This window comes from Bombyx mandarina, chromosome 12 (genome assembly GCF_030267445.1).
Source record: "Bombyx mandarina strain Sakado chromosome 12, ASM3026744v2".
Lineage (NCBI taxonomy): Eukaryota > Metazoa > Arthropoda > Insecta > Lepidoptera > Bombycidae > Bombyx > Bombyx mandarina.
Window position 1 is genome coordinate 9,806,447 of NC_143219.1, and position 26,894 is coordinate 9,833,340.

Consider the following 26,894-nt stretch of genomic DNA (forward strand, 5'->3'; position numbering starts at 1 on the left):
TACGTTTGAGTTTTTTTTTTAAATGAGTTCTAAGAAAATAATATACTTTTTAATTGAATCATCTTATCCAGATGATAGTGATGAGGATGATTTATCGAGTGCTCCTAGTTTAAATCAATAAATTATTTCCTTATCAAGTGATATATTTATTGAAAATATATATGACAATGAAACAGATGAGTTATTTGAGCCATTAATAAAATATCTGATGACAAGCAGTACTTTTGAGAGTGCTCGATTGGGCGAAGCGTTGCTGTAGTTGGAACATTCAACGTTGATCATTATACCGCGTAATGCGCTCTATTGCTGTAATTGGAAAACTACCATAGGTATACTAGCTTCACCGAATATATGGCGAGCTCACGGGGCTCAGCGTGGCGAATTTGTTAACCCTAGCCCCAGCAAGGCCAGTGCTTCGCTGAATTTACCGCTGGATCGGGATCGCGACTCACTGAGAAGATCCAGCGAGAAACTCAGTATGCTCAGAATTTATTCCGAGCTAATTTTATTTAAATTTTAGGGGAGAGGCCAAGAAATTATGTTAACTGATTTTGTTTCATTTCCCCATACATATGCTCTTTCACATATGCTAAACAGCTACTGTGCCACTATTATTATCCGTTTAATCTGCGAGAAACACTTCAGTATCAAATTAAAACTATTCACACTTGACACCTGACACCTCGCATTCCCGCTCAAAAATGTCGATAGGTACTGAATCTGAATTTTTAAGTTTAAGTCACCAACCCTAGCGTAGCGTTTTTACGCCATTTTACGCCTTAAACTAATCTGTGTTTCGATTTCTATGGTCTAATCTTTGACTGAAATAACAAATATAGAAATTGTTGTTGACTGTTGTTATTTGAATTTAAAACAAAAATGTAAACAAAATCTTGGACAGTAAGATGAGTGGAATTAATGATTACAAACACTTTTTCCCCATTGACGGCATACAGAAAGTATGCGATTTATTTGAAAAACAGCTACGCAGTGACAAAGAGGCGGATTTAGCATTATTCTCCATTATTGTCGGTGCGGTTGAAAACAATTTAACAAATATTAAAATAGGTGATAAAGATGTGAATTTACATTCAAATAATTTCGTTAAAATGAAATTTCCATGTATTGAATGGGATGAAGTGCGTTCGCTTCATGAACGATTTGTTAACCTCATGCGTACCGGCGTAGATGCAAAGCTCCTGAGTGGCGCTTACGCTACAAGAGATTTAGTTAAAAAGGTTGCGGATGTCGTCTGGAATTCATTAACTCGCAGTTATTACAAAGACCGGGCGCATTTGCAGTCTATTTACAGTTTCTTAACAGGCAATAAGTTAGATTGTTTTGGTGTTGCATTTGCTGTTACTGCTGGTTGTCAAGTATTGGGTAAACAAGACGTACATCTCGCTTTGTCTGAAGATCATGCCTGGGTAGTTTTTGGACAAGATGGAAAGGAAACGGCAGAAGTAAGGTTCATAAATTTCTAAAATCTTTACTTTTTTTTAAGGTAGATTTTATTCCTAATACTAGTCATATACCACTAGGTATAGGCCCATTGCTCAATATGACTATACTGAGCATCTTATTCTTGAGCCAGTGCTGACTTCCACTAAATAATATAATAATTATTAAATTTTTTATTATTATGATATCAACCAGTTCTTGATACTTTAACTTTGATAAAGTTCAATATATATTTATTAACATTATTAAATAGGTTTTTAAAGTAACAATAAAATTATGAATCCTAAATTGTGTTATGAAAAATGTCAAAGGTTAGACCACTATAACGTCGCGTCTACACTATGAAATTAGTTGCATGACACTAATTTTACCAAAAAATCGCGCAGGGCACGAAACTAATTTGCATGCATTACGAAAGTATTAAATTACACGTGAAACTGTTGGTAAAACTAATGTCACGAAATTAATTTCACGCCACTAATTTCGTTATGTAAATTCGGCTTAATAGCCTGCTCATTCTTATTAATAGTTCCAATGCTGATGTCAGAAATGGTTCTTGAAGGTATATGTTGAAAACTTTTTGGATAGTTTTTATCTCTAGAATGCAAATTTAAAATATCTGTGATTCAATAATTTTCCATAATATTAGGTGACTTGGCATGGTAAAGGCAATGAAGACAAAAGAGGCAGGTCAGTCGGAGATGGTGTATCAGCTCGGTCGTGGTTGTACGTTGCAGGGAAACCAGTAGTATGCACAAGGGTAATGGAGTTGGCAGCACTGGTATCGTCAATTAATACAACTTTAACTCAAACTGTGGATGTGCATGAAGTAGCTCAAATGCAACATAAACTCCTCTGGTTACTTTATGATAGCGGTAATACTTAATTATTAATTTCTAAATACCTATGCTTAAATGTTTATAATTAAACAAGCTATGGGTTTTGAAAGTCGTCGTGGCCTAAAGGATAAGACGTCCGGTGCATTCGTATCTAGCGTTGCACCGATGTTCGAATCCCGCAGGCGGGTACCAATTTTTCTAATGAAATACGTACTTATCAATTGTTTACGATTGACTTCCACGGTGAAGGAATAACATCGTGTAATAAAAATCAAACCCGCAAAATTATAATTTGCGTAATTACTGGTGGTAGGACCTCTTGTGAGTCCGCGCGGGTGGGTACCACCGCTCTGCCTATTTCTGCCGTGAAGCAGTAATGCGTTTCGGTTTGAAGGGTGGGGCAGCCGTTGTAACTTACTTGAGACCTTAGAACTTATATCTCAAGGTGGGTGGCGCATTTACGTTGTGGATGTCTATGGGCTCCAGTAACCACTTAACATCAGGTGAGCTGTGAGCTCGTCCACCCATATCTAAGCAATAATTAATGATAATGGTTAATACCTATTTGGCAAACATGCAAATGCAATAGTTATATTATATATATTTAAGATACTCATACTTGATGTTAAATGGTTACAGGAGCCCATAGACATCAATGTAAATGCCATCATCCAACTTGAGATATTAAGATAGTCTTAATTGAATTGTATAACAGCTGTGTCAGCTTAGAAACCAAAACAAATTACTGCTTCATGGTAGAAATAGTGATGTGATGATGACAGTAGCCACAGTAACTAGAATAATTGTTTCATGGCTTTTCTTGACAAATATAAATAAATCCTATGTCTGTTTCATAAATTCTTTAAATCATCATGTTACAAAATCAATAAATTTCTGTACTACATTTTAGGACATTTGGATGCATACCCAATGGCATTGGGCAACTTAGCTGATCTAGATGATTATATGAAAGTACCAAACATAACAAAAGAAAATAATACAACCTCAAGTACTGATGATATCTCCAATGTACAAATGGACAATACACAGAGACCAGATGTAGCTGGGCTTTATGCTCAGGCTATTAAATCTGCTAAAACATATTATGATGATCGACATGTTTATCCTTACACACTCCAAGGAGGATATTATCACCGCCAAAAGATGTATAAAGAAGCGTTCCATGCCTGGGCATCAGCTGGTGACGTTATTAGGCAGTTTGTATACTTATTCACTACATAATTAAATATTGATGATGTATCTATGTCCATTTTAAACTATAAACACAAATAGTTTATATTATAAATGCATGATATTCCAAATAACAAATTGAAGTCTCAAACTAATTTGGTCTCTGATACAATACACTGCACAGAAAAATTTCTGGAAAAGGACATTAGGTCAAGGAAAATTTCCAATATAAAAAACCATGACAACTTGACAAAAATCTTTTTTTACATTGCTCATAATGTAACAATTAGAAATGAATTGATGTCTGGGAATTATGGTTTCGAAAGACTGGAAGCCAACTAGTATTTTCCTTTGTGACATATTGCAGTATAAATATTTATGCTTATTTTAGTATAGTTGTTGCACAGTATGACCGCACGTGGCCTTTATTTGTAGTTGTAATCGTAAATAAACATTTTCGTGAGTGTATAGTAGTGGTGTGCACAGGTTCTCAAAAACACGTTAATCACCAGTTAGGTTAGGTTGAGTACCGGAGTTTAATCGGTGTTTCTCGTAACTGGGTTATCTGATTGGCAAAAATTTCTGAACGAATTATTTAGTCGCGGCCCGTCTTATTCCATGCGGGGATTACCCCGTTTTGGTCGAGGCTATAATACGGTGAAATTTCGTTCGTTTCATTAGTACATGGTGGTAATTTTAATATGGTTGGCTTATATTGCTTTATTATACGCTCAAAAAACAATAGCTTCAGGTACAGACTACAGAGTTAATGTAAGAAAAATTGTAAATAATGAGAAAAAAGTGTGACACGTGGCTTCAAAGCAACTTTTTGGATAAGTACGTAAGCAGTACATCCTAGTTATAGGTGGGTAATTGAAATATTTTTTTCCCTCTTAAAGATTGCTCTTAAATTTTTATCTGTACCCGGTACTTCCGTACCTTCAGAAATATTATTCTCCACTGCGGGCTACACAGTTAGTAGTCGACGAACAAAACTAATGCCTGGAGCTGTGGAGATGCTTTGTTTTTTAAACAAGAATATAACATTACTTGACAAATGAAGAAAAAAAAGGAATTATTGATAGAGATATTCGAGTTATATAAGTAGTTATTTGTGTATGTGCATGCAAACAGTACAATTACTAAGGTTCTAGGTACTTATAATTGATTTGTTTTAGTTTTAATGTTTATTACTTAGTAGGTCAGGTATTTTCAACTGATATTTTTTTTTAATGAAGTTAAAATTCATATTTCACAAAGCATTGTTTTTTTTTCTAAATTTATATTGATATTCTGACTATCCGGAGAAAAACCGGAGACTATAATTAGCTCCGGTACACATCTCTAGTGTGTACCCGACGGAGCGGTCAGTAGCTACATTAGCTACATATGAGTCGTCTATTATCAAAGGTGGCAATCTGTGCATTTGGACAACATTTTTTTATTGATATGTCAATACAGATTTATTTGAATATAATCGTCTCCTTCAAAGAATACGGTTCAAAACCTGCATTAAATAAAGGTTAATAGTTAACCTGTTATTTATCTAAGATGTCGTTCCGAAGAGTTTTGTGACTGCCAATGGAATACAAAGTCAATAATTCGTTTTTCTGATTTACCAATCATTGTCCAAAAGTCAGATTGCCGCCTTTGATAATAGTCGACTCATATAGCCTACATTGACGCGTCTACAGATTGGTCACTCACACAACTAAGGGCGACACGCATTCGTACTTTGCCACAACTACACACACTTATTCATTTCTATTCCCATTCGGGTAGCACACTTTTAGTCAATGGTTGAGGACGCTTATTTATTTAGTGCTATGCTATTGTAACAAGACGACAGAAAACATTTTTTTGCCAAGTTTGCTGTTGAAAGGCAGGCTTAAATTACAAAATTGCCATATAAAACCTAAAAAGAATTATATGAAAATCAAGGTTTTTAGGGTATTTTTAGGGTAATGTTTCTCGAGACCTCGACATGTAGGTTTAATTAACTCAAAACGGTCAGTATGTTGAGAGGACATGTAGATATCTTAATCTCTATTATAAGAAAAATCAATACACACTTTTTCAATATACTGACTTCTACTAAATATCAGTATTTTTCAGCTATAACTATTCTCGTGACGATGAAGAAATCTACAAGGAATTTGCAGAAATTGCTAATGAATTAATACCACAGTTAATGAAAGCTGAAAGTTCAGGACATTCAGCAAGGTCTATACTGAAGGATCCTGAATGTTTTGCATCACTATTAAGGTAATTTGTTTTCATCTTTTTAAAAACATAACTAATTCAACTATATGCATGTGTCATGTGGTATCGAGCTACTAACCATAGCCCATACCACCAAGACGTCAACGTCGCCGCTCTTGAGGTTTGAGACTATAGGTCTCACTGCAAGACTTCAATTAATTTGATTCAGAGCTCTCCCTGCCTTCAAACTGAATCCCACGATTGCTCTACGAAAGCAATAGGACAGTTGCCGTCATTATATCGGCACGTGCGGGCTTAAATCTTCCCCTCCACTAGCAATATGTTTTTATTCAATTACACTATTTAGGTGGACGATCTTGGATCTCCCCAGGTATTATGTGCTTAGTAAGCCCATAGACAACATAAATCGACTGCCGCCACCTTGTGTGGATACAAGGTTGCAATTTCAATTTTGCCATGCGTTCACTATCCGCTCTAAAACCAGTAGAACCTATACCGTGGGCTTCGAAGGCTAAATACCGAGGCGTCACCCTCGATAGAGGGATGACATTCGAGTCCCAGATTAAGTAAGAAACATGTTTTGTCGGATCCCCCAGATTCACTCTCGGTGCTTTTAGGTCCTTTAAGCACCGGTCACCGTCCTCGTCGAACTCGATTACTACGAAGAGTTCGACTAGCGAACTAACCCATAAGCATAGCCCCACTGAGTTTCTCGCCGTATCTGTTCAGTGGGTCGCGATTCCGATCCGATGTTAGATTCAGCGAAGCACTGCTCTTGCTAGGGCTAGTGGGAAGAGGGGGAAAATAGCCGTATAGCGTAAGATGATTGTGTAAAATTCCAATATTCTTTTTTAGATTTTATGATGGAATCTGTAAATGGGAGGAAGGTAGTCAGACTCCAATACTGCACATAGGTTGGGCAAAGCCGCTTGTGAGCACTATATCTAAGTTTGATGCTGAAGTTAGGGCTCAAGTGTACATAGTATGTCGACCTGATTCTGGTGAAGTTCTCGAACACCAAGAACCGGACGGAGAAAAAAAAGAAACCACAGAAAATGGCAATGAATTAAAAAGCAACAATTCAGAAAACGCAGAAATGACTGTACGTGAACAATTAACGGCCGCTGTGAACAGTCGACCGCGTGTCACGTTATATAGTCATAAAATGGCTGCATTAAAGCCATTGCTGTTAGCAGAAAGACTCAATACGCATGCGTTACAATTACAACTAACAGCTCAAAGTCAGTTACAAAGACCTCAGGTACCAACTAAAAGACGAGACGATGAAGATCAAAATGCTTGTTTCCCGACAGCGCGGGCTAAGAGGGCACGACGTGAACGTTAAGTACCTCCTTCGACATTATCTTCGATAAAAGTCTACACAGAAAAGCGACCTGTTCTGTAGGTAGTTCTTGTAGAGAATGCTTCTTATTTCGTCTTAGAATAAGGATGTTTTGAAATTGATTTTATGTGCTGTTAGAAATTACTGTTGGATAAAAGTAATGTGTAAACAGTCTATAACACTAAACCATCAATTTGTAAAACTAAACAAAAACTACATTATTATTATCTAACAACAGTTAATGCTTTCATAAAAATATGCATTTTGGGCATGAAATAATCAATAGTTCTGTTTTCCTAATTTTCATACATAATATTATAAAATTGTTATCTAATTTACTATTATGGAACATAACTATTATGAAACAAATAAATTTAGTTTCTTAAAATATATCCTTATAGTTTCATTTTCTGAACCTGTTCACGTTATACCGTAATCTAATGGGTAAGACAACCAGTGCATTCAACACTAATGTTAAATCAGTGCTGAAAACTATGAACTCGCCAATTTTATAAATACGCGTAGTTACAAATCATGAATGTTCAGTTTTCATGAGTGTGCGCGGATAGTTACCCCCCATCCTCACGTTAGTTTTTGACTGCGAAAGATTACAATTGGAGTCTTAACCGTCAAGCGTCGGATGGTTCAGCGATAAAAAACGCAATTTGGAAACACTCCTTCATGCAAAGTAATTGGGTACATTGTATAATAATAGTTCCCTCTGGAAAAAATTGTAACGATCTCGCCAGTGTAGTGTAGTCAAATATTCCAGATAATAATCTCTTTAAATCGATCCGAATGGAAGTCGAGGGTTTTATTCACAAATTAACGAAGTCAAGAACATAGGTTTCTTTGTTTTTTATCTTTAAAGGACAAAGAAAGGATATGTGTGATTGACCTATCAATGTATAGAAGAGTCAATTACATTTAAGTAAGTAATTAACCAATTTAACACTATTTTCCAAAACTTTTTGTGCCCATTGCTTTGTGTCATAATATTAGGTTCATTTAGGAACATTTTTAAATATATTATTCCTAGGGATTTTTATTGTGTTGCATTTGCAGTGATTACTTTACAGTAGCTCATAGCAAACAGAATGTGAATGTCGTCACTCAACTAAAGTCAACTGGAGACTAAAGTCGAAATCCAGTTATAATGTTCAATTGCAGACTAAACAGGAACATGTGACTTTTCGCGGCAAATTACCCCGGCACAACATAGCCGCTGTCTGCCTTTACTATACCCACTGAAATATGTAAGTGGAGCCATTCTAGGCCACCACACTGCACCCAGTTCACCCATCTATAAGAAGCTTCAATTGAATATGTACATGTAATTTTACTCATTTACAATTTTTACTTCTAATGTTTTTATTCAATACATCAATTTTATCAGGTACAGGAAAAGCTATATTATTACTTAACTAATTAAAAAATTCAATGATTAAATTCTGAATCATAATTAAATTAAAAAGCAGAACTTAGTAATTTCGATATGTAAGTCCATTTTAGCGGTAGGTATTTAACAAAGTTTGTCATATTTTCCCTGAATGTGCCCAAATATATATATATATATATATATATATATATATATCCTATAATTTCATCCTATATCATCTCATTTCATTTTAATTAATTAATGTCTCAAAATAATCAACTTCATTTCATTTTGAACATTTTTAATGAAAGAGAATAAATTAATATACAAAAGAGTAGTCTGTTCGGTATGATACATTCGCATTTCCATTTAGAAAACTACTACATTTACAAACACACGTCAGCCTGAGTATCATTTGATTTCATTTTAATTGATTAATGTATCAAAATAACCAACTTCATTTCATTTTGAACATTTTTAATGAAAGAGAATAAATTAATATACAAAAGAGTAGTCTGTTTGGTATGATACATTCGCATTTCCATTTGGAAAATAGACATGTGTAAGTAATGCGAGTGATATTACTCCGGTAATATTACTCTACGATGTAATGCAACATCACACATTACGCGAAGGAAACAAACATCACACTATCACCCACAGAACACTATTACTTCTAGCGAAGCTATCACCCAACATGTTTCTTTCTTTGTCGTGTAATGTTGCTTTAATACACGAACGGAACCGAGCGAGCGAGACAGACCGACCGCCGCTGCAACGCGATGGCTTGACTACGCAAAATAAATGAGCGAGCGACACGGAATTATTCCTAATGATTTTGAACCGTATGCCCTGGCCGCTAGGTACATTTTTATATCTATGGTACGTCTGAATTTTAATTTAAGTATTTGTATTTATATTTTTCATGCGGCGAGCCGGTAGTTCCCCGCAAGTAGTTACTTAATTTTTTATTCGCAACTTTTGTAAAATCGCTAGTCGCTCGTAATTGTTCTAATAATATTTCATTTTAGTTTTGTGTTTGAATTACTTAAGCACTTCTTTGAAGATAGTTTTATTATTTGTTTTAATACGTGTTTAATAAGTGAAAGAAAGAATGGCGTCTAAAAGAAAGTACAGTCCTCTTTGGACGCATTTTGAGGAGACCGCGCCGAAAAAGGCGAAATGCGTCTATTGCTCTCGGATATTAACATTATCGTCGAGCTCAATTGGCAGTCTAAGTCGCCATATGAAATCCGTTCATCCCACAGTAAATATTAAAGTTGAAAGGCAAGGAACTCTCAGTGTAGAAGACATCTCTGCAACATCGGGCAAGCCGGCTGTGCAGGAAGTCACATGTGGTGAAACTTGTAGTCGACCAACTTTCGCCACAAATGCTATGACCGTTACCACCACCACTGGAACTGCCAGTACTAGCAGAGAGAACATGCCATCTATTAAGGACTATGTAGTTATTAAAAAACCACTACCTCAACATAAATTACAGCAGCTCGATGATCAACTAGTAAGGATGATCGCGAAGGGATACCATGCCTTACGTATGGTAGATGAAAAAGAATTCCGTAAGTTTGTAGAAATGTTAAACCCAGGGTACACATTGCCGACGCGAAAAACATTGTCCGAAAGCTTACTATCAAAGGTATATAACAAAGTCCTTGAGTCTGCCAAATTTCATATCACTAAGGCAACAGCCGACTGTATAACAACAGATGGTTGGACCTCAATTGTTAATGACGGCTATATTGCTATCACGGCCCATTTTATAGATCATGAAATAGACCAAATATGTTCTGTCATGATTGGTTGCATAAATCTTGAGGAAAGGCACACGAGCATAAATTTAAAAGATTTTCTACAAGAAAAGTTTATTGAGTGGGGTATTGATCGAAGAATAGGTGCGGCGGTCAGCGATAATGCTGCAAATAATGTCGGCGCAGTGCAACTTGGTGGTTGGCGTTCAATTAGATGCTTCGCGCACTCTTTAAATTTAGTTATGCAAGCGAGTATTATTAAAATAGAGGAGACCATAATTAAAGTCAAACACGTAGTGGAATATTTTCATCGAAGTTCACCTGGAGCTAAAAAATTAAAAGAAATACAACAGCAAATGGAGCTTGAGCCCCTTAAATTAAAACAAGACCTCATCACTCGGTGGAATTCCACATATGACATGCAGCACAGGATAGTTAAAATACAAAATGCTGTAATTGCTACACTGGCCCTTATGAGGAATGACCTGTCGCTTTCCCAAGACGACTGGACTATTATTGAAAAATCTATTCCTTTATTAAATATATTCTATGAGGTTACTAAAGAGATAAGTGGCGAAGAATACGTAACGGCTTCGAAGGTCATCGTGTATTTTAAGTTAATAAATAAACAGATCGAGAACTGCACTGAGGAAACTCTTGCACCTATTCAAGAATTGATTAAATCATTAGCCTTACAAATGACGCAGCGGTTTCACGATATAGAAAGCAATGTACTGCTCAGTGAAGCAACTATCTTGGACCCTAGATTTAAAAAAAATGGGTTCAGCAGTGTTAGGAACTATGAAAGGGCTGCAGCTCAACTAAAATAAAAAATCGGTGCTATTGATAATTCAAGCGTGGTAGTGCCTGTTGAAGAGAGGCAAATGACGACTCGGTCATCTATTGTAAAATCTATCTGGGAAGATTTTGATACCGAGGTTTCAAAACTGGTACCTGAAAATCCAGTAGCAGCTGGTATAGTCGAATTCGACAAATATATGCTCGAACCTTTAATCAAGAGGCACGAAAATCCTCTCAAGTGGTGGAAGGATCGCAAGGCAGTATATCCCCGTCTTTATTTATTTATGCTGAAAAGGCTTAATATTGTAGCAACTTCAGTGCCATGCGAACGCGTGTTTTCCAAAGCCGGTCTAACCCTAAATGAAAGGAGAACACGACTCAAAACAAAAAAATTAAGTCAGCTAATGTTTATTAGCTGTAATTGCTGATTTTATTAAAATATGTATACCTAAAACAATAATGTACATCATTATAACAAACTATTGATTATTTAAAACAAAAAAAAACAAAAACGCTTTAAAAAATGTATATAAATCTATGAATAGGATAAGATGTAAATAGTACCACTGTATTATGTAATTATGACCACTGTAAATATTGTAAATAACTTGATTTTTAAATACGCCAAACTTCATATAGAATTATAGAAGTTTGCCAGTCCTAAGCCTGGTTTGTCCCTTTTAACAGTTACAACTATGTCGGTAAAGTGACGTAAACTCGCTTATTCTGTCTATATTCAAGTACTGGGGCCTAAGTATGAAGGGAAATAAACTATATTTACATAATTAAAAATATATTAATTTTATTTACTAATTAATTATTGTATCACGTAATATTTGCTACATAAATTATATTAAGTGAAGGCGTTTGATTGTGTTTAATGGAATACCATGTTTGATGTTTTGATTAATATGCGTTCCTTGATGGCTCTTGACATGGTGCACGGTGAGCGGTGACATGGTGCACGAAAAGCCGCGATGGCAAAAAGATCGATGCCTTTGAAATGTGGGTGTGGCGGAGGATGGTACGAATACCATGGACTGCCATAAGAACTAACGAGTCCATCCTAATAGAGCTAAACACCCAAAAAAGGCTCTCTAGCATCTGCCGGGAACGTGTTATGGGCTTCTCCGGACACATCATGCGGTCTCCCAAACATGAATTATAATTAATATAATAAGCTTATAATTGCGGGTCGCATACAGGGCAAACGCGCCTTGCCAAACACCAGCCAGATTCTTAGATCTGGTTAAGGAAGTGGTTGGTGGTAGTCTATATCATGCGGTCCATGCCACCCATGATTGAACACTGTGGAGGAAAGTCACATGTGGTCGTAATCCTCAGCGATGAGGGAACGATGAAGAATGAAAATATATTAAGCAAAAAATAAAATTATTATTAAGTAAGTCAATCTCTGTCAAGTAATATAAGAGTATATTACAATACAAAGTATGAACACATCACGTAGGTAATGATTCGGGTGTAACGATGTAATTCAATGTATTCATCACAGTATCTATTGAACGCACCGAGTAATGTTAAGAGTAGACATGTGTAAGTAATGCGAGTGATACGATGTAATGCAACATCACACATTACGCGAAGGAAACAAACATCACACTATCACCTACAGAACACTATTACTTCTAGCGAAGCTATCACCCAACATATTTCTTTCTTTGTCGTGTAATGTTGCTTTAATACACGAACGGAACCGAGCGAGCGAGACAGACCGATCTACGCAAAATAAATGAGCAAGTAACACAAAATTATTCCTAGTGATTTTGACCCGTATGCCCTGGCCGCTAGGTACATTTTTATACCTATGGTACGTCTGAATTTTAATATAGGTATTTGTGTTTATATTTTTCATGGGCCAGCCGGTAGCTCCCCGCAAGTAGTTACTTAATTTTTTATTCGCAACTTTTGTAAAATCGCTAGTCGCTCGTAATTGTTTAGTAATATTTCATATTAATTTTTGTGTTTGAATTACTTAAGCACTTGTTTGAAGATAGTTTTATTATTTGTTTTAATGCGTGTTTAATAAGTGAAAGAAAGAATGGCGTCTAAATGAAAGTACAGTCCTCTTTGGATGCATTTTGAGGAGACCGCGCCGAAACAATGCGTCTACTGCTCTCGTATATTATCGTCGAGCTCAATTTGCAGTCTAAGTCGCCATATGAAATCCGTTCATCCCACAATAAATTATATTAAGTAAAAAATAAAATTATTATATTATTAAATACATAAGTCAATCTCTGTCAAGTAATATAACAGTGTAATTACAATACAAAGTATGAACACATCACTTAAGTAATGATTCGGGTGTATAGATACAATGTATTCGTCGTCACAGTATCTATTGAACGCACCGAGTAATGTTAAGAGTGATGTGTAATGTTTTCGAGTAATATCACCTGTCTGTAAAAGTGATGTCATATCACATACATTGGGAAGTGATGTTTTGCGCAAGTCTATTGGAAAACTACTACATTTACAAACACACGTCAGCCTGAGTCTATGCTGTCAAATTTAAGTTGGCAGGACTTTTTGGCGGGAACGCGAGGATTGAAGTTATGTGATTAAAATTTGTTTATATTGTCTATTTCATGTTTTTACAGGATTAAATGTGTAATAACAGTGGTTTATTAATTGTTTAGTATCTGTGAAAATGCACAAATGTGGGAAAATATAACAAAGCCGCTGAACGCAACATCTCGGGATCCTCCAAAAAGTCCAGTGAAGAAGTCTCAGTAAATGACCACCATTTAACTGAGATTATAATATTTCATCCCATATCATCTCATGTCATTTCATGCCATGTTTCATATTAATCAACTTCATTTCATATTAAATTATCATTTTTCATTTATAAAAGTTTTCATTAAATTTAAAATAAGACTTGACCTAAAGGTCTTACTTACCAGGTTCTAAAAACACAAAAAAAAGAGTTGCTTGACAGTTGACACATCATTAAAGCGTCTTATTTGTCATATATAACATAGAATATAGTGTATTAATACGCCATAAACCTAAGAGATAGAAAAAAAAACAGGTTTACGCGTCATAAACACTAAATGCACTACTCTCAAATATATTAAGTGTACAATCTATGTGCTATTATGCGTAGACATCTCTTAATTTACTAATTTACCAAACCTTCAAATATTCCAATAAAAAAGCATCTTTAGTCTGATTAAATATTAACTGTATTGTATGTGCTCATAAATTATAATCATTTCAACAGAGATGAATAGAAAAAGGAATGTGGCTTTTTCAAAGCCGGAAGACCCTGATTTTCTTAAAAGGTTAAAAAAACAAGTAGGCTATGATGATCGCAATCATAAATTTGATGAACTCGAAAATTCAGAAAAAGATTTTGTAAGCGACGAAGATGACGAACAACCGCAGGTAGTTGTTATAAAGAAAGGCGATCTTACTGCAGAACAAGCTGAAGAAGAGAAAAAAAAGAAAGAGAAGCTTGAATTAGAAACAAAAGCAGATTTAAATCAGCGAATAATCTTTAAATCTAAGACTATTACCACAAAGAAAGATTTAAAGAAAAGTAATAAAAGCGCAAGTAGTTTACCAAAAAGTCATAATTTACTGTCATTTAATCACAATGATGATGATAATGATGAATGTAATACTGATGAATGAAAAATCCGTAATGTAGCCATTATCAATTGATAATGAATTATATTACTGCGAAGGCTAATTAGTATGGAAATATACCTTATTTGATTGAATGTGAACTTAATTAAAATTACTTAATCATGTTAAAAACCTACATCTACATCATGATGAAATCTTTCATTTCACTCTGACCAGTCAAACATATGTCAATAAACATATCTAATCTTTCCTTAGGAGTTATGTTTGGCCATTAGGTGTATAATTAACAATCTATTAAGTTTTACTAAAAATGTATTAAACTTATTACACACAAAACTTACCAACCTAAAAACTGCACATTGTATAAGGATATTTGTTTTAAGTGGAATTGTGGCTGATAATAAATAAAGTGATCATTAAAGATACAAATATGAAAAACTACTATAAAATGTTTACCATCTTTGGCATATATAAATGTAATGACATTAAATTGAAGTAGTAAGGAAATTCCCTTTTTAATCACCTTTTTATTTATTGCATAGATGAGTGAACAAGCTCACAGCCCACCTGGTATTAAGTGGTTACAGGAGCCCATAGACATCTACAACATAAACGCTGCCACCCCTTGAGGTGAGTTCCAATGTCTTAGTTTTTACAGTACAATGGCTACCCCACCCTTCAAACCAAAATGCATTACTGCTTCACAGCAGAAACAGGTAGTGTGGTGGTATCTACCCATGTCGACTCACAAGAGGTACTACCACTAGTAATTATGCAAATTATTATTTTTGCATTTGATATTTATTACACGATGTTATTCCTTCACTGTGGAAGTCAATTGGCTTCGGGTGACGTCGAGTGTGAACACAAGTGTCTTCGAAGTTTCCCGGTGTTTTAATTAATATTATTTGTTTAAATTGCTGTTGACTTGCGCTACTGATTCGTGTTGGTGTTGGTATATATCTGTTGTGCCGTGAGTGTAAATATATTGTGTTTGTTATATTATTAAAAGGTAAGAATCATGGATGACCCGCACGATCCCGGGGGAGGTTATAAAGGACCACGTGCGCCCCACTCACAAAACTTTTCTTCTCAGATGGATATAGATCCACCCAATTCCAGAAAACGACCACCACAGTCTGAGGAAAACATTCCCCCTAAAAAAACGATTACTAATCTTTCACAAACTTCGCCGTCGATTCAGTCCACGTACACTCATCCCGATTTTGTTGAACGTAAGACCCGATACTGTGAAGATGACATTGCCCCTTTTTTAGTCCACGTTAATAAGACGGTAACAGATGTGTCTGCTGGTCCCACCTTGAAACCCATCAAATTCGGACACTTTCTATTCAGAAACAGCATAAAAAATGTAATACAGGATGGTGTGAAACGCATTGGCCGCAACAGGGTTTCAGTGGAATTTAAATCTGCTGCTGCGGCTAACGCTTTTCTAGAACACCCAGCACTTCAGCCGGCTAAATTTGAAGCGAACATCCCATCTTATAACGTTACACGAATGGGAATTGTGCGTGATGTTCCAGTAGAATGGACTTTAGAGGAGCTGGTCCAATCGGTAGAAGTTCCTGCTGGCTGCGGTGCAGTCATTAAAGCACGCCGCTTGAATAGGAAGAAAATAGAAAATAATGTCCCTACCTGGATACCTACCCAATCTGTAGTTTTAACTTTCTCTGGTCAAAAACTTCCAAATCGGATTTTCTGCTTTTTTACTTCTCTCCCAGTTGAAGTTTATGTCCTTCCCATTATCCAGTGCAACAAGTGCTGCCGATTCGGCCATATTTCAACGCAGTGCCGATCAGCCCCTCGTTGCTTTATTTGCTCCCAACCCCACGAAGGAATTACCTGCTCGAAGTCATCCCCTCTATGCCTGTTCTGTTCCGGCCCCCACTCTGCCACTGACACATCCTGCCCAGAGCACAGTCGACAAAAATCGATCAAATTAGTTATGTCACAGGAAAGCATCTCATATTTAGAAGCATCGGCTAGGTTCCCACAGGTGAGAAGATCATTTGCAGATACTGCCCGAATGACTCAATCATTTCCGTCCACGTATCCTCCGACAATCCACACTGATCTCTCTCAGCCACTCCATCCCAATTCTCAGTCCTCTTCTTATAAGAAGACTGTTAATATAGCCCGACGCCCATATTCTGCTGCTCTAAGCCCAGGCTACGATAGAGAAGCCCACTGTCGTATTGTAGATACTCCAGCCTCCACCACCCCCAATGGATGCGCTCTGTTATCTCCCAACCCCCCTCAACAAGAAAATCTACTAGAACTTCTCTTGTCCACCCTCATCAACATCATTTCGAAAATGAATGATGTAGCCCTACCGAACAACGTCTATCAAAAACTGATTCAGCTGATTTCGATTTTCAACAATGTTCCCAACAATCCTACAGTGGAATTGTCGCAGCATTAGATTAAAAAAAGCTGAACTGATTTTTCTCATAAATAAGCATAACCCCTTGATTTTTGCTGTCCAGGAGTCACGCCTACTCCCGGGCTCCCGCTTCAGGGTTCCCGGTTTTGCGTGCCTCCGGGATGATAAGAACAACGGAAAATGCGGTAGCTGCATTTTAGTTTCGAGATCCATCCCATATTCCCAGATCACCCTCCCTCCACATGACAGTAACTGCTTCAATGTAGTGGCTGTTAGAGCCTTAGATATATCTTTTTTATCCGTTTATATACCTGATCCTAACATGTCCATCCTAACAAATCTATTCTCAATCATTGGTGCCCTCCCCCCTCCTGTTGCTGTATTGGGTGACTTTAACATCCACCACAGTTCATGGGGTTGTTATCAGAATGATTCCCTATCCTCCGCCTTCCTTGACCTAGTTGATGACCACAACCTCTGCATCCTCAATGACGGCTCCCCCACACGTAGAGTTCTTCCTGGCCAGAACCCAAAATCCGCTGTAGACCTTTCTCTATGCACTCCAGCCACCTCTTCGCGCCTCACATGGCTTACGCTGTGCAATACGCATGGTAGTGATCATTTCCCCATCCTTATGTCCTTTCCTGACTCCTCTAATTATATACTCCCTCCTCGCAACCCTCGACTTAAATTTAATTTGTCTAAGGCGGACTGGACCCTGTTCTCTCAGTCTGTTGACGCTCTTTTGGTTCATCTTTCCCCAGTCCCCCATGAGAACACCCATGCTGCTTACTCCATCTTTAGGAATGCTTTACTTTCAGCAGCAGAGACAGCGATTCCTACTAAAAACGCTTCTAGGGGTAAAATCCCATCACTTCCCTGGTGGGACTCTGACTGCTCTGATCTATGTAAACAACGTAAAGAAGCCGAGATGGAGTACGCGTTACACATGTCTCCAGCTAATTACATAAGTTATAAAGAAGTAGCTGCAAGGACAGTCAGAACACTATCTGAACGAAAGAGACTGGGCTGGAACATGTTTTGTGAGTCTCTTTCTCCCAGTTCCCGCCCTTCTTTGGTCTGGAATAATGCCAGGAGATTTCGCGGATCCGTATCTGTAGACCACAATTCTTCTTCGAACGACCCATCGGTTTGGATCGATTCATTCTCATGTCGACTTGCTCCCCCTTACGTTCCCACCTTAGCTGAGTCCTCTTCCCTTCCCCCTCCGCTTTCACCTACTCCTGATACTCTTGTGGCCCCTTTTTCTCTGGACGAACTAACTGCAGTTTTGGAGTCTCTTAAGGACTCGTCCCCGGGAATCGATGGAATACCTTATTCATTCATTGTCAAATGTAGCTTTACGTCCAAATTAATATTTCTAAACATATTAAATAATATTTATTCTTTAGGAATCCCTCCAGATGAATGGAAAACCCAAATAATCGTCCCTATCCTCAAGCCAGCAAAACCTAATAACGAGTCAAGTAGCTACCGTCCCATCGCCCTATCATGTACCATGAGCAAAATTTTAGAACATCTTGTTAAAAATAGATTGGAGTGGTTTGTGGAGAGTAGAGGCATCCTCCCTGCAAGTCAATTTGGCTTTAGGAAGGGATTGAGCACTATGGATAGCGTAGGTTGCCTTGCAACGGATATACGCATTGCTCTCTCTAAAAGAGAGTCCTTGGTCGGGGTTTTTCTTGACATTGCATCCGCATACGATAATGTCCTTCTTCCTGTACTCAGGCAAAAAATGCTCCAGCTGAGTATCCCAGAGAAGATGGTTAACTTCATATCTAATCTATTTTCATCTAGAGCCATTTTAATTTCTTGCCAAAATTCTTTACTACCTCCTAGACTTCTATGGAAGGGCCTCCCTCAGGGATCAGTTTTAAGCCCTCTATTATACAACTTGTATACCTACGACCTAGAACTTTCGGTAAATTCATTCTGCAACGTACTACAATATGCGGATGATTTGGCTCTATACGTCTCAGTCAGGGACTTAGGGGATGCCTCTGCTCGCCTCAACTCCGCTATTAACTATCTCCATGACTGGTTAGGTAATCATGGTCTATCCCTTTCAGTTGAGAAGAGCAGTGTAGTGACATTTTCTCGCATGCGATCTATTCCCGACGTCATTGTCTCGTTTGATGGCAAAATATTCCCAGTGCGAAACTCAGTAAAATTTCTCGGAGTCGTTCTTGACTCGCGTATGACTGGTGTCCAACACATTAACCACATCATCAAAAAGTGCGAAAAGAACATCCATATTCTTCGCTCCCTGTCAGGCGTATGGTGGGGATCACACCCCTACACTCAAAAACTGTTATATAACGCCTTGATTCGCAGCCATTTTGATTATGGCACTCACATTCTAGAACCTTGCAATAAGTCTGCCTTAACCTCCTTGGACAGGATCCAATCAAAGTGCCTACGTATCATAATCGGAGCAATGAAGTCTTCCCCCATTAACGCCCTTCAGGTTGAATGTGCAGAACCCCCCTTGCACTTGAGGAGACAATACTTATCGGAGATTCATTTACAAAAATTTTCAGCTTTCTAACCACCCCCTTATTTCAAAGTTACATACTCTTTCGGAACACATCTATTTCAACAGTTACTGGAATCATAAGTCCCACCCATGCCTCTTCACCAGTTTTGTTAAGTTTATCAGCCTCCCCTGTCCCGTCTATCAATGTAGGTTAAATCCATTATTCCTCACACCTTATAATGCAATTCTATACCGTCCGGACATTGTTCTAAATATCGGAATAAATAAAGATGACCCCGGTGCAAACGCCAAATTTAACTCTGTCGTCAATAGTAAATGGAACGGTTGGCATACTATGTTCACTGACGCATCAAAAATAAAAGCTGACGGCTGTGTAGGCTTCGCTGTCTGGATACCGGAGTACAAAATCATTTTAAACTTTAAGTGTCCCCCTCAAGCCTCGGTTTTTACAGGAGAGGCGCTAGCTATCCTTGAAGCCCTGATGTATATAGAATCACATAAGCTACACAAAACGGTGATATTCACCGACTCTAGAAGCTGTCTACAGGCAATCCTTGCAAACCAACTCAGATCCAAGTCAAAACTCCCTTTTGTTCTGAAAATTAAAGAAATTCTTTTTCGGTGTCACGTGTCTGGCATAAAAATCACCCTAGCTTGGATCCCGGGACATAGCGGTATAGTGGGTAATGAGGGTGCTGATCAGTGTGCTAAGGATGCCACGACAATAGGTAGTGATATTCATTACACAACCTATGCACAAGATCTAACGTCTCTAGCCAAGGCCGATCTCATATCGCGCTGGAATGAAGCGTGGAACCTTTCGAAGCGCATTAAAGGCAAACATTACGCGGATGTTCAAGACTCGTTGCTCGTTCGGCCTTGGTTTTTTAAATACAGGAAAGCCAACAAGAGAGTCACGTCCACAATATGTAGGTTAAGATTAGGTCATGCTTGTACCCCGGTTCACCTAGCTAAAATAAGGGTCAAGGATAGCTCCCTATGTGAGTGTGGGCTCGACGAGGGATCAGCAGAACACATTTTCTTTAACTGCCCTAGAAGACCTTCCCTTTACGAAGTTCTACCGGACATTATCCCCAGACCGACGAATTTCAAATCTTTGTTGAGCCTTGTACATACAACTTTTGTAAATATTTTATGTGAATATGTTCACCAGAATAACATTAGACTATAAGTTGTTTGTCCTTACTAATCTTCTGACAATCTTTTCTGTAACATATATATATATATGTATGTATATGTATATATACATATATTGTTTGTCCTGTTTTAGGTTAGTAATTCAACAGTTGATTACTTTGTAAAATAATAATAATTAAAATTGATGTGACCTTGTGCAATCACGAAGCCCACCCAACAAAAAAGAATCCAAACTTCACCAAAAGACATCAGCTGAGCATAATCAAAACCACAGACTATAAAACTTGACTTTGGCGAAATCAAAAAGGACCGCCATTACAAAAGAAAATGAAGGAAGTCAATTGTGAACATTTAATATGAATTTCTTTAGAAAAATGGTATTTGCCAGTGTGATTCCAACACTAGTGCATTGCTAAATACAAATGCACCAGACATCTTATCCTTTAAGCCAAAGACTTCAAACCTTCGGCCTTGCTGGTGTACAAAAGAAGTTATGAAAATAATGAGTAATAATGCTTATTTTTTTATTAATATTGTTTCCAGTTTATGCTGGGGTAGTTAATTTCCTATAACAGTTCCTCAGATGGCAAGTGGGCCATTTACTTGCTGTCCATTGAGTGGAACAAAATAATATTAAACACTTTTGACAATAATTTCTATTTGATCTGTGCAATAGGAAATCTTATACTTTTATGATTGCGGACTAATGACTGAGGTAGGGACCACTACTGCCTATTTCTGCCATGAGCAGTAATGTGCTTTGGTTAGAAGGGTAAGGCTACTGTTTAATTTAAAAAGCTGTGACTTGATAATCATGTCACGGTGGGTGGCAGCATTTACATTATTGATGTATATGGGCTCCAATGATGACTTGGCACCAAGTGGGTCATGAGCTCATCTACCTATATTAAAAAAAGGGACAGCAGAGTACTTCAATGTTGCTAGCACATCATTTGTAATTCATCCCTTGATATTGTAAAAGCTTTAAGGAAAACATTTTGAAGAACAATGTACAAAATATATTTAAACGGTAATGTATTTTTGTAATAATTACCATCCTTATCAATCAATTGTAATATTTATAATACATAAATAGACAACTACATTAAATATCTTTTATATATAAATAACTTTATCTATCTTCTAAAGTTTGTTTTTTTTTCACTTTAGATTTAGGTCCATTTAAATTAACTAAAGTATCACTTCTATAACTAGAATGAATACTTTCAGTATCATTTTCATATTCTAGTAGTTTATGTAGTAAAAACTTTCTCTCATCTTTTACTATCAGAATGCTCTCTTGTATTTTGGCCACCTCATCACATAGTGCTGCGTTTTCCTGCAAATTAAATTAATTTGAATTAATAAGTAAATAGTAAAGTAATTTTACTTTTTCTTGTATATTTTTATAGCTCTTCATAAAGTTCTTAAACTTTACAATGTGAATGGTGCCGGCCACCTTAGTAATATGAGGTAAGTCTTAAATTGTATTGTAGTACAGTTTATAGTAATACTATAGTTGTTTCAGTAGCATTGATAGTTTTTTAAATTGTTAAGTGGTGAACTAGAAAATCATCCTATAGTTGAATAATAAATCATGTCAACCCGAAAACAACATGATAAACGTTGAACATGATTCCTGTTCGATATATTTCTGTGTAAGTTAGCTAATAGATAGAAAAATACATTAACCTATTTCCAGTTTACAAAATGATTCTTCACTGCACAAGATATGCAATGTTATTGTTTATCAACTGTGTTCAGTATTGCCAATCAAATATTAATAAACTCGATTATTTGTCACGTTAATGGGTACTCTTACTCAAGACACCTTACCAGTATTAAGCTCTTAATTTTCATTTTCATATATTTGTATTTCTTTCGGCATCGTTTTTTTCTATCAGTTTCAATCTGACACTGGCTACCTAAGTCTATGTTGGAAAATGACTGTGCACACATTTTCTTTATCAAGTAATTTCTATAAATTGAAAAAACGTATATTTTGTAATTAGCAAAATCTTTTTCAATTCATGAGGTATGATGAGGTAGGTAGATATGTACTAGGGATGTAAGTCTGTTCGAACTTCGAAGAAATCCAGAGAAAAAACGGTTTTTATACATACCGATAAACACCGGTTTTTATTTAAGAATACCTGGTCTGTCTATAATCTACTGGTGGTAGGACCTCTTGTGAGTACGCACGGGTAGGTACCACCGCCCTGCCTATTTCTGCCGTGAAGCAGTAATGCGTTTCGGTTTGAAGGGTGGGGCAGCCGTTGTAACTATACTGAGACCTTACAACTTATATCTCAAGGTGGGTGGCGCATTTACGTTGTAGATGTCTATGGGCTCCAGTAACCACTTAACAACAGGTGGGCTGTGAGCTCGTCCACCCATCTAAGCAATAAAAAAAAATAAAAAAATACCGGTTTTTAAGTACGCGTTACATTCACAGTTCACACCAGTGCTACCAGATCAAATATACAAACTATCGTGCTGCTATATAAAAATGCCGTGTTTCAGATTCAAATTACCGTGTATTACATTTAAAAACTACAGTACAATTACCATGTAAATTATAAGAAAAACCTACTTTGACAAAAATACAATAGTATTGAATTAAATCAAAAATAAAAGCTTTTTATTATAGGATAATATATTTATGATCATTAAGCCTATATAAAATATGGTCACCCTATTAATTGTATGAGAAAACTCTTCGCTTGCACGCAAATTTGTTTTATTTAATGATTATTTAGCCTATAAAGAAAAAACCTAAAAATACCTTAAAAAACCGGTTTTTTGAGAAACAAATCGGTAATAAGCCTTAGCCAGAAATTATAATCGGTTCACGTCGCTAGTATGTACCGTGTATAATCTATGGTATGTACCTACTCTAATACATACGGGGACTTTTTGACGGGAACGCGAGGAGTGAAGTTGTGTGATTTGTTTTATTTTGTCTATTTAGTGTTTCTTCGGGTTTAGATGTGTAATAATGGTGATTTATTTACTGTTTAATATCTGTGAAAGTGCACAAATGTGAGAAAATGAAACAAAGCCGCTGGACGTAACTTCTCGGGATCCTCCAAAAAGTCCACTGAAAAAATCTTAGTAAATGACCACCATTTTACTGAGATTATATTTCATGCCATATCATCTCATTTTATATCATCCCAGTTGATTAATGTCTCAAATTAATCATCTTCATTTCATTTCACTCCATAATATCATTTTTCATAAAAATATGGATATGAATTAAATAAGACATGACTTAAAGGTCTCAGTGGCCAGGTCATAAAATCCCATAAAAAAAATACATACGGGGACTTTTTGGCGGGAACGCGAGGAGTGAAGTTGTGTGATTTGTTTTATTTTGTCTATTTGAGTCGTCTATTATCAAAGGCGGCAATCTGTACATTTGGACAAAAAAATTTATTGATATGTCAATACAGATTTATTTGAATATAATCGTCTCCTTCAAAGAATACGGTTCAAAACCTGCATTAAATAAAGGTTAATAGTTAACCTGTTATTTATCTAAGATGTCGTTCCGAAGAGTTTTGTGACTGCCAATGGAATACAAAGTCAATAATTCGTTTTTCTGATTTACCAATCATTGTCCAAAAGTCAGATTGCCGCCTTTGATAATAGTCGACTCATTTAGTGTTTCTTCGGGTTTAGATGTGTAATAATGGTGGTTTATTAACTGTTTAATATCTGTGAAAGTGCCCAAATGTGGGAAAATGAAACAAAGCCGCTGGACGTAACTTCTCGGGATCCTCCAAAAAGTCCACTGAAGAAGTCTCAGTAAATGACCACCATTTTACTGAGATTATATTTCATTCCATATCATCTCATCTCATTTCATTTAATGTCATTCCAGTTGATTAACGTCTCAAATTAATCATCATTATTTCATTTCATGTTAACATTTTTCATAAAAATAAGAATATAAATTAAAATAACACATGACTTAAAAGTCTTAGCTACCAGGTCATAAAATACTTTAAAAAAATACATACGGTAGAATCTAGAGTTAGGTAGGTTTCCTACTTCAGTGGGTAGAATTTACAATTTACAAATTGTCATTTGATTTTGACACAAAGTCAAGTTTATTATTTATGGTTGTGGTGGTCATAATAGGTTGGGGAAAAAGTCTTTTCGGACGACTCCGTCAGTAAGTGTTTACAACCGGCATTGCTGCGCCACTTCGAGAAGGCGGCACGACATGAGAACCCTGTTGTCGTGGCCGCTGGAAACTACATACCCGATCCTGTAGACCGAATGGTGAACCGTCGACGTCGCCCAAAGCACGTCATTACGGATCCTCTTGATCCATTAACGATGCTTTTAGGCACCACAAGCACCGGTCACCGCCCTCGTCGAACTCGTCGCTTGCGACGAAGGGCTCGACGAGCGAATTAACCTCGCCGGATCTTCTGAGTGGGTCGCGTTTCCGATCCAGTGGTAGATTCTGCGAAGCACTGCTCTTGCTAGGGTCAGTGTTAGCAACACTCCGGTTTGAGCCCCGTGAACTCACCTACTAGTTAAGGTTACGTTGATATAGCCTCTCATGGTTATCAGCTTAGGTAGGACACAAAAACGACACGTCTTTTCGCATTATAGTGTGTATGAACTTGTAATAAATTCTCTTTGGCTATACTATTTGTATCTGGCTGGTTTTGGTATCATTAAAAGTTTAAATTTTAAAGAGGATAATTCTAAATTCAAAGAAAATGTGTGATATTTATTTATTTTTCGTACTGTCAAGATGAGTGAATCTAATGAAGAAATTCGATACATTTTAAAATTTTACTACAAAAAGGTAAAAATGCAACGCAAGCCGCGAAAAAAATTTGCTTTGCGATGCTTTGGACCTAATGCAGTGTCTGTGAGAGTAGCACAAATTTGGTTTAAGCGTTTTCAATCCGGAAATTTTGATGTCAAAGATGCACGTTGCTCTGGTCGCCCTATTGCGGATAAAAAAGATTCCATTTTTGAAAAAAGGAGCAAGATCGGCATATCAGTAGTTACGACGTAGCTGAAGAGCTGGGAATTGACCACAAAACAGTTTTGGCGCATTTAAATAAAATTAGGTACACAAAAAAGCTCGATATTTGGGTACCTCATGAGCTCACTGAAAGAAACCTAATGAACCGTGTACTCATTTGTGATTCTTTATTACGACGTAATGAAACCGAACCATTTTTGAAGAAGCTGATAACTGGTGATGAAAAGTGGATCACGTATGACAAAAACGTGCGAAAAAGGTCGTGGTCAAAGGCCGGTCAGGCTTCACAGACTGTGGCGAAGCCCGGGTTAACTCGCAACAAGGTGATGCTGTGTGTATGGTGGGTTTAGAAGGGCATTATTCATTATGAGCTGTCACCACCAGGCAGGACCATCGATTCTGAACTCTGCTGCGAACAACTGATGAGATTAAAGCAAGAAGTTGAGAGAAAGCGGCCGGAATTAATCAACAGAAGGGGTGTGGTTTTTCATTATGATAACGTTAGACCTCACACGTCTTTAGCCACTCAGAAAAAACTAAGAGAGCTTGGCTGGGAGGTGTTAATGCATCCGCCGTATAGTCCTGACCTTGCACCTTCAGATTTCCACCTGTTTCGGCCTCTTCAGAATTCTTTAGGCAGTGTCAGGTTAACATTACGAGAGGACTGCCAAAACAAATTGTCGCGGTATTTTGATCAGAAGCCCCAAAATTTCTATAGCAATGGGATCATGTCCCTATCCACAAGATGACAAAAATTATCGATCAAAATGGTACTTACATACTTTAGTTAAATATAAATAAACTATATTAAAAAAGGTTGTGAATTTTCTTAAAAAATGCGAAGAAACTTTTTCCCCAACCTATTATATCTTAAAAGGGACGCACTGTATACAGGGTTACCGGGAAGCTACCGGTTTGTTTGATAGATTCCCTTGGAGGGGTAAAAGTAGCGCTTATTTGCAATAGATTTTGTCATTATGGACCGTCGATATATTACCATATGGTATGATATGGTAATATATCGATGTTATGCACCCTAGCCAATAGTAATTACTTTTTGAGATATTCAAGTTTTTGTGCTTTTATTTTTAAATACCGATTTTAGGCAAAGAAAAGTATGCTCCTAAGTGAATGGCCTAGTTTAATCCTATTTTTGAGCATGATCTGATACCTAACATCTC

The 26,894-nt window shown here is 36.9% G+C and overlaps 4 protein-coding genes across 4 annotated transcripts; all 4 read left to right on the forward strand.

Annotated features, from left to right (window-relative positions):
* The first annotated feature begins 756 nt into the window (after positions 1 to 756).
* Mnn1 (menin 1) lies at positions 757 to 7,448 on the forward strand. The gene is made up of 5 exons (XM_089731942.1): positions 757 to 1,463; positions 2,111 to 2,336; positions 3,211 to 3,517; positions 5,607 to 5,756; positions 6,570 to 7,448. Exons 1-5 carry the CDS (start codon positions 906 to 908, stop codon positions 7,057 to 7,059), a joined length of 1,731 nt encoding a protein of 576 aa, XP_089588068.1. The 5' UTR covers positions 757 to 905; the 3' UTR covers positions 7,060 to 7,448.
* Positions 7,449 to 9,680: 2,232 nt separating this feature from the next.
* LOC149501801 (E3 SUMO-protein ligase ZBED1-like) lies at positions 9,681 to 11,033 on the forward strand. The gene has a single exon (XM_089731788.1). It carries the CDS (start codon positions 9,681 to 9,683, stop codon positions 11,031 to 11,033), a length of 1,353 nt encoding a protein of 450 aa, XP_089587914.1.
* Positions 11,034 to 14,053: 3,020 nt separating this feature from the next.
* On the forward strand, positions 14,054 to 21,847 carry LOC114244741 (uncharacterized protein KIAA1143 homolog). The gene is made up of 2 exons (XM_089731928.1): positions 14,054 to 15,631; positions 20,833 to 21,847. Exon 1 carries the CDS (start codon positions 14,254 to 14,256, stop codon positions 14,662 to 14,664), a length of 411 nt encoding a protein of 136 aa, XP_089588054.1. The 5' UTR covers positions 14,054 to 14,253; the 3' UTR covers positions 14,665 to 15,631; positions 20,833 to 21,847.
* On the forward strand, positions 15,631 to 21,847 carry LOC149501802 (uncharacterized). The gene has a single exon (XM_089731927.1). The coding sequence runs from the start codon at positions 15,641 to 15,643 to the stop codon at positions 17,060 to 17,062; it is 1,422 nt and encodes a 473-aa protein (XP_089588053.1). The 5' UTR covers positions 15,631 to 15,640; the 3' UTR covers positions 17,063 to 21,847.
* Positions 21,848 to 26,894: the final 5,047 nt, after the last annotated feature.